At 53.6% G+C, this 9,131-nt stretch overlaps 1 protein-coding gene across 1 annotated transcript in view; it reads left to right on the plus strand.

Annotated features, from left to right (window-relative positions):
• Window positions 1-8,628, plus strand: part of LOC144676163 (serine/threonine-protein kinase Nek9-like) — a gene marked incomplete at its 3' end in the record, with an annotated part of 20,220 nt that extends 11,592 nt beyond the window's left edge. Inside the window, exons 4-6 of the mRNA XM_078536658.1 lie at window positions 1,239-1,309; window positions 2,436-2,541; window positions 8,497-8,628. Of these exons, the coding sequence (XP_078392784.1) occupies window positions 1,239-1,309; window positions 2,436-2,541; window positions 8,497-8,628 (309 nt within the window). The remainder of the gene's footprint in view (window positions 1-1,238; window positions 1,310-2,435; window positions 2,542-8,496) is intronic.
• Between the last annotated feature and the right edge of the window lie 503 nt (window positions 8,629-9,131).

Below are 9,131 nucleotides of genomic sequence, written 5' to 3' on the forward strand. Positions count from 1 at the left end.
CGCACACACACCCACACACACCCACACACACGCATACAAACACGCACACAGACACACACACACCCACACGCGCGCACACACACGCACATACACACACATACCCGCACACACACACACATACCCGCACACACGCGCACGCACACACACACACACACACACACCCACACGCGCACACACACACACCCACACACACACACCCTCACGCGCGCACACACACACACACACACACACACACACGCGAAAGTTGGATGCAAATGAAAATCGTGTACTTTTATAGATTACAGTTAATCCAGTCTCTGATTTACGATTTCCAGTCTCCCACGTAACTAGCCTGTGGCTTCCTGAATGAATTCAATGATTGAAAGATGAACTGAAGCTCTTGTAAAGTGAAGGGTTTACAGCAGGTTGTGAGGTTCCTTGTAGTCAAATATCTCAGAGATTGGTTGTCAGGCGAACTTTGAAACTGGAACAGGTTAATTAATTGTGGGATGCTTAATGGCTGCTTGATGACTTGCATCTAGTTTCAGAGTCTGGTTCTGATGACTGGTTCTCAAAAGGCAAATATGGCACAGCCTTTCTCTGTAGCTGTTGTTTTGTCAGTGTTTTTCTGCAGTCTGCCCTGGTCTCTTCAGGGCCTTTAAATCAAACTCACTATCCCAAGCCAGTTTCAATCACATGACCAATACTGGCATCATCCAACCAAAATCGTTTGGGAGTCCAAAGCCATCACTACACAATAGGAGATAGATGATGGATAACTGACCTCGTCAGCTCTTGTTGATCTGCAGACATGGAGTCTAGGAGTAAACTTCGAGAAATGGCAGGTGTGAATTCCACAGATAACATTTGTCTTGTTATGTCCATCCCAGGGGGTGGCCCCACCAGGGTTATTCAATTTGGAACATTCTGGAAGTTTGATAATCTGTGTTGATCAAGCAAATGTCACCTGACCCTTTGGCAGTCATCTTAACAGTTCCTAGATATTTGACTACAAGACCAGTTCATTGGTGTTCGTTTTAAACTAAGAAAAGATGGTTCCCGCAGCTTCCATACCAGCTCAGTCCATGTGTAACGTTAGGAATATGCTGTGCCTTTACTGACCATGACAACAGTATAGTTACAGCCTAACCTGTACCCTGTGCTTTTCTCTAGCAGAGCTTTTTAAACAGTTTTTACTACTTGTTTTTCTTGTTGCTAATTATGGAAATGACATTGTCACTCCGTCTCCTTGTGTTTAGACTGTCGTGTGGTACCTGTACCAGATTGTCTCAGCTGTGGCTCATATTCATAGCTATGGAATTCTTCACAGGTCAGTAAACTGCTGAGGGTGGGGGTCTGTTCAGTGGCAGCTGTGTTTGTGTCTGTGAGAGAAAGGTGACAATATGTGTGACCCGGGAGAGGGTGTGAGTGACCTGGGGGGGGCGGGGGGGAGTGACTCAGGGGAGTGGGGGGGCAAGTGACTGGGGGGGTTGGGGGGTGGGGTGGGTCGTGACCCAGGTGAGTGTACCCGAACCAGGGGAGGTGTAGGTGTCCAGGGGAGTGGGACCACACCTAGAATACTGTGAACAGTTTTGGTCCCCTTATCTAACAAAAGATATATCGGCATTGGAGGCAGTCCAGAGAAGGTTCACTAGGGTATGGAGGGATTTTATGAGGAAAGGCTGAGTAGGTTGGGCCTGTACTCATTGGAGTTTAGAAGAATGAGAGGTGACCTTATTGAAACATATAAGATTCTTAGGGGGCTTCACAGGGTAGATGCTGAGAGGTTGTTTCCCCTTGTGGGAGAGTCTAGGACCCGGGGGCATAATCTCAGAGTAAGGGGTCACCCATTTAAGACAGAGATGAGGAGGAATTTCATCTCTCAGAGGGTAGTCAATCTGTGGAATTCTTTCCCGCAGAGGCTGTAGAGACTGGGTCATTAAGTATATTCAAGGCTGAGAGAGACAGATTTTTAATCAGTAAGGGAATCGAGGGTTATAGGGAAAAGGCAGGAAAGTGGAGTTGAGGATTATCAGATCAGCCATGTGTTATGACACAGCTGATGGTAAAATGCTGAGCTACTCAAATCCCAAAGGGAAACTTGAAACAACTGCTACAACTGTTTTGCTATTTGTATTTATTTCGAGATGTATTCCTTGAATTCAGTAATGATAAGACCACCGAGTTTTATAGGTTTCTTACAAAGCTATGGCGGAGCAGACTCAATGGGCCGAATGGCCTACTTCTACTCCTATGTCTTGTGGCCTTATGGTCTGTGACCAGGGCAGTGGGATGCGTGTCCCGGGGGGAGTGGGGCGAGTGACCTGGGAGTGACATCAATGGAATGTGTGAGCCAGCGTGTAGTTTGAGCTGTGCAGTGTGTCCAGTCTGATACTCAGCGCTATTGGCCAGCTGTATTACCCTGTGTGTGATCATTGCTAATGCTTCCTATCCAGGGATATAAAGACACTCAACATCTTCCTCACTAAGTCAGACCTGATCAAGCTGGGTGATTATGGACTGGCCAAGCGACTAAACTCCCCGCACTCGATGGCAGAGACTGTAAGTACTGGACGCCGCATATCATCACATCACACAGGTCAGGGTTCACAGGTCAGAGGGCATGGGGCTGCTGCAGTCACAGGCTGCAGTGAACAGAGGTGTTTATACACATCAGATGTGAATGTGTGAACTTTCAACCTACAACGCTACAGTTTTAACGTGTTCACTTTCATCCCTCATTGCTCGATGCTGATCAGCTTGTGAGTCTGCCTGTGGCCCTCTGACATCATTAAACTGTAGTGCGCCACACCCTGAGAGTGACAGACAGGAGCCCGGTTTCTGCTGGGTCACTGAGAAATAGCAGGTATCTGCTCTGCTCCCGTTACACCACATTACATAGAGGATCCGCCCCTCAACATGCCCCTTCCCAGGGGGTTAGGTACTCCAGCTACTGCAGGCCCACTCACCCTCAGACACAGACCCTGGCCTAGACTCACCCTCAGACACAGACCCTGGCCTAGACTCACCCTCAGACACAGACCCTGGCCTAGACTCACCCTCAGACACAGACCCTGGCCTAGACTCACCCTCAGACACAGACCCTGGCCTAGACTCACCCTCAGACACAGACCCTGGCCTAGACTCACCCTCAGACACAGACCCTGGCCTAGACTCACCCTCAGACACAGACCCTGGCCTAGACTCACCCTCAGACACAGACCCTGGCCTAGACTCACCCTCAGACACAGACCCTGGCCTAGACTCACCCTCAGACACAGACCCTGGCCTAGACTCACCCTCAGACACAGACCCTGGCCTAGACTCACCCTCAGACACAGACCCTGGCCTAGACTCACCCTCAGACACAGACCCTGGCCTAGACTCACCCTCAGACACAGACCCTGGCCTAGACTCACCCTCAGACACAGACCCTGGCCTAGACTCACCCTCAGACACAGACCCTGGCCTAGACTCACCCTCAGACAGTGACCCTGGCCTAGACTCACCCTCAGACAGTGACCCTGGCCTAGACTCACCCTCAGACACAGACCCTGGCCTAGACTCACCCTCAGACACAGACCCTGGCCTAGACTCACCCTCAGACACAGACCCTGGCCTAGACTCACCCTCAGACAGTGACCCTGGCCTAGACTCACCCTCAGACACAAACCCTGGCCTAGACTCACCCTCAGACACAGACCCTGGCCTAGACTCACCCTCAGACACAGACCCTGGCCTAGACTCACCCTCAGACACAGACCCTGGCCTAGACTCACCCTCAGACACAGACCCTGGCCTAGACTCACCCTCAGACACAGACCCTGGCCTAGACTCACCCTCAGACACAAACTCTGGCCTAGACTCACCCTCAGACACAGACCCTGGCCTAGACTCACCCTCAGACACAGACCCTGGCCTAGACTCACCCTCAGACAGTGACCCTGGCCTAGACTCACCCTCAGACACAGACCCTGGCCTAGACTCACCCTCAGACACAGACCCTGGCCTAGACTCACCCTCAGACACAGACCCTGGCCTAGACTCACCCTCAGACAGTGACCCTGGCCTAGACTCACCCTCAGACACAGACCCTGGCCTAGACTCACCCTCAGACACAGACCCTGGCCTAGACTCACCCTCAGACACAGACCCTGGCCTAGACTCACCCTCAGACACAGACCCTGGCCTAGACTCACCCTCAGACACAGACCCTGGCCTAGACTCACCCTCAGACACAGACCCTGGCCTAGACTCACCCTCAGACACAGACCCTGGCCTAGACTCACCCTCAGACACAGACCCTGGCCTAGACTCACCCTCAGACACAGACCCTGGCCTAGACTCACCCTCAGACACAGACCCTGGCCTAGACTCACCCTCAGACACAGACCCTGGCCTAGACTCACCCTCAGACACAGACCCTGGCCTAGACTCACCCTCAGACACAAACTCTGGCCTAGACTCACCCTCAGACAGTGACCCTGGCCTAGACTCACCCTCAGACACAGACCCTGGCCTAGACTCACCCTCAGACAGTGACCCTGGCCTAGACTCACCCTCGGACACAGACCCTGGCCTAGACTCACCCTCAGACAGTGACCCTGGCCTAGACTCACCCTCAGACAGTGACCCTGGCCTAGACTCACCCTCAGACACAGACCCTGGCCTAGACTCACCCTCAGACACAGACCCTGGCCTAGACTCACCCACAGACACAGACCCTGGCCTAGACTCACCCTCAGACACAGACCCTGGCCTAGACTCACCCTCAGACACAGACCCTGGCCTAGACTCACCCTCAGACACAGACCCTGGCCTAGACTCACCCTCAGACACAGACCCTGGCCTAGACTCACCCTCAGACACAGACCCTGGCCTAGACTCACCCTCAGACACAGACCCTGGCCTAGACTCACCCTCAGACACAGACCCTGGCCTAGACTCACCCTCAGACACAGACCCTGGCCTAGACTCACCCTCAGACACAGACCCTGGCCTAGACTCACCCTCAGACACAAACTCTGGCCTAGACTCACCCTCAGACACAGACCCTGGCCTAGACTCACCCTCAGCCACAAACTCTGCCCTAGACTCACCCTCAGCCACAGACCCTGGCCTAGACTCACCCTCAGACAGTGACCCTGGCCTAGACTCACCCTCAGACACAAACTCTGACCTAGACTCACCCTCAGCCACAGACCCTGGTCTAGACTCACCCTCAGACACAGACTCCGGTCTGGACTCACTCTCGGACACAGACTCCGGTCTGGACTCACCCTCGGACACAGACTCCGGTCTGGACTCACCCTCGGACACAGACTCCGGTCTGGACTCACCCTCGGACACAGACTCCGGTCTGGACTCACCCTCGGACACAGATTCTGGTCTGGACTCACCCTCGGACACAGACCCTGGTCTAGACTCACCCTCGGACACAGATTCTGGTCTGGACCTGCCCTCAGATGCAGACTCTGATGGGGTATCTTGTGGATAAATCCACTTATGCTGATGAAGTGGGAGAAATGTTTTCCTCAGCAATGAAGCTGGGCTGGGGTCAGGATTGTCTTCTGGGGCTAAATGACTTGGGTGAAGGGACTGAAGTTACGTTCACCAGGTTTGCTAATGACACAAAGATAGTTGGAAATGATGTTGTGAAGAGGACAGGAGGCTGCAAAGGGACACAGACAGGTTCAGCGAGCGGACAGATATTTGGCAGTTGGGGTGTAATGTGGGAAGTGTGAACTCGTCCATATTGGCGGCAAGAATTAAAAAGGAGCTTAATATTTAACCAGAGAGAGATTGCAGAGCTCTGAGGCTCAGGACGCTGGGTATCCTGGTGCAAAAAGTTAGCAGGCAGGTCCAGCAAGTGATTAGAGAGGCAAATGGAGTGTTGTTGTTTATTGCAAGGGGAATGGAATATAAAAGTAGGGATGTTTTGCTACAGGGCGTTGGTGAGACCACATCTAGAGTACAATGTACAGTTTTGGTCTCCTTATTTAAAAAAGGATATAATTGCATTAGATGCAGTTCAGAGAAGGTTCACTCGACTCATTCCTGGGATGGAGGGTTATGAGGAAAGGTTGGCCAGGCTGGGCCTGTATCCATTGGAGTTTAGAAGATTGAGAGGTGATCGTAGTGAAACATATAAGATTCTGAGGGGACTTGACAGGGTGGATGCTGAGAGGATGTTTCCCCTTGTGGGAGAAACTAGAACTAGGGGACACAGTTTAAAAATAAGGGGTCTCCCATTTAAGACGGAGATGAGAAGGAATATTTTCTCTGAGGGTTGAGAGTCTCTGGAACTCGCACCCCAAGAGAGAGGTGGAGCCAGGGTCAACCAATATTTTTAAGGTAGAGGTAGGTAGATTTCTGAGTAACAAGCGAGTCAAAGGTTATTGGGGTAGGTTGAATGTGGAGTTGAGGCCAAAATCAGATCAGCTATGATCATATTGACTGGGGAGGTGTAGCTCAAACAGCCGAATGGCCGACTCTTGTTCCTAGTTCATATGCTCGTACGTCCTCTGGTGTCAGGGTACCTTCTGGTCTTCTCCCTGTAACAGTGTCCGTCCGCTGGTCTTCTCCCTGTAACAGTGTCCGTCCGCTGGTCTTCTCCCTGTAACTGTGACCGTTTGCTGGTCTTCTCCCTGTAACAGTGTCCGTCCGCTGGTCTTCTCCCTGTAACAGTGACCGTCCGCTGGTCTTCTCCCTGTAACTGTGACCGTTTGCTGGTCTTCTCCCTGTAACAGTGTCCGTCCGCTGGTCTTCTCCCTGTAACAGTGTCCGTCCGCTGGTCTTCTCCCTGTAACAGTGTCCGTCCGCTGGTCTTCTCCCTGTAACAGTGTCCGTCCGCTGGTCTTCTCCCTGTAACAGTGTCCGTCTGCTGGTCTTCTCCCTGTAACAGTGTCCATCCGCTGGTCTTCTCCCTGTAACAGTGACCGTCTGCTGGTCTTCTCCCTGTAACAGTGTCTGTCCGCTGGTCTTCTCCCTGTAACAGTGACCGTCTGCTGGTCTTCTCCCTGTAACAGTGACCGCCTGCTGGTCTTCTCCCTGTAACAGTGACCGTCTGCTGGTCTTCTCCCTGTAACAGTGTCCATCCGCTGGTCTTCTCCCTGTAACAGTGTCCGTCTGCTGGTCTTCTCCCTGTAACAGTGTCCATCCGCTGGTCTTCTCCCTGTAACAGTGACCGTTCGCTGGTCTTCTCCCTGTAACAGTGTCCGTCTGCTGGTCTTCTCCCTGTAACAGTGTCCGTCCGCTGGTCTTCTCCCTGTAACAGTGTCCGTCTGCTGGTCTTCTCCCTGTAACAGTGTCCATCCGCTGGTCTTCTCCCTGTAACAGTGACCGTTCGCTGGTCTTCTCCCTGTAACAGTGACCGTCTGCTGGTCTTCTCCCTGTAACAGTGTCCGTCCGCTGGTCTTCTCCCTGTAACAGTGTCCGTCTGCTGGTCTTCTCCCTGTAACAGTGTCCATCCGCTGGTCTTCTCCCTGTAACAGTGTCCGTCTGCTGGTCTTCTCCCTGTAACAGTGACCGTCTGCTGGTCTTCTCCCTGTAACAGTGACCGTCTGCTGGTCTTCTCCCTGTAACAGTGTCCGTCCGCTGGTCTTCTCCCTGTAACAGTGTCCGTCCGCTGGTCTTCTCCCTGTAACAGTGTCCGTCCGCTGGTCTTCTCCCTGTAACAGTGTCCGTCTGCTGGTCTTCTCCCTGTAACAGTGTCCATCCGCTGGTCTTCTCCCTGTAACAGTGACCGTCTGCTGGTCTTCTCCCTGTAACAGTGTCTGTCCGCTGGTCTTCTCCCTGTAACAGTGACCGTCTGCTGGTCTTCTCCCTGTAACAGTGACCGTCTGCTGGTCTTCTCCCTGTAACAGTGACCGTCTGCTGGTCTTCTCCCTGTAACAGTGTCCATCCGCTGGTCTTCTCCCTGTAACAGTGTCCGTCTGCTGGTCTTCTCCCTGTAACAGTGTCCATCCGCTGGTCTTCTCCCTGTAACAGTGACCGTTCGCTGGTCTTCTCCCTGTAACAGTGTCCGTCTGCTGGTCTTCTCCCTGTAACAGTGTCCGTCCGCTGGTCTTCTCCCTGTAACAGTGTCCGTCTGCTGGTCTTCTCCCTGTAACAGTGTCCATCCGCTGGTCTTCTCCCTGTAACAGTGACCGTTCGCTGGTCTTCTCCCTGTAACAGTGACCGTCTGCTGGTCTTCTCCCTGTAACAGTGTCCGTCCGCTGGTCTTCTCCCTGTAACAGTGTCCGTCTGCTGGTCTTCTCCCTGTAACAGTGTCCATCCGCTGGTCTTCTCCCTGTAACAGTGTCCGTCTGCTGGTCTTCTCCCTGTAACAGTGACCGTCTGCTGGTCTTCTCCCTGTAACAGTGACCGTCTGCTGGTCTTCTCCCTGTAACAGTGTCCGTCCGCTGGTCTTCTCCCTGTAACAGTGTCCGTCCGCTGGTCTTCTCCCTGTAACAGTGTCCGCTGATGTTCAGGTCAGCCTGTTCTCCATTCTAGTTGACATGTCTGTTCTCTCTGCAGTGTGTCGGCACTCCGTATTACATGTCACCAGAACTATGCCAAGGAGAGAAGTATAACTTCAAATCGGATATCTGGGCAGTGGGATGTGTGCTGTTCGAACTGCTCACCCTCACACGCACCTTCGATGCGACGGTAGGAACCTGCCCAAGACAGACAAACACACCTGGTGTCCCTTTCCTAACACCAACCCTGTACCATTCTCTCATCACCCACCACCCCCGGCACAACTCCAGCTCCTCACCCCCCACCCCCTCACTCACCCCCCCCCCTCACTCACCCCCCTCCCTCACTCACCCCCCTCCCTCACTCACCCCCCTCCCTCACTCACCCCCCTCCCTCACTCACCCCCTCCCTCACTCACCCCCCTCCCTCACTCACCCCCTCCCTCACTCACCCCCTCCCTCACTCACCCCCTCCCTCACTCACCCCCTCCCTCACTCACCCCCTCCCTCACTCACCCCCTTCCCTCACTCACCCCCCTCCCTCACTCACCCCCCCTCCCTCACTCACCCCCCCTCCCTCACTCACCCCCCTCCCTCACTCACCCCCCTCCCTCACTCACCCCCCCTCCCTCACTCACCCCCCTCCCTCACTCACTCACCCCCCTCCCTCACTGACCCCTCTTCCTCACTGAC

The sequence above is a fragment of the Cetorhinus maximus genome, unplaced genomic scaffold, assembly GCF_964194155.1.
Source record: "Cetorhinus maximus unplaced genomic scaffold, sCetMax3.hap1.1 HAP1_SCAFFOLD_1394, whole genome shotgun sequence".
In the NCBI taxonomy this organism is placed as follows: Eukaryota; Metazoa; Chordata; class Chondrichthyes; order Lamniformes; family Cetorhinidae; genus Cetorhinus; species Cetorhinus maximus.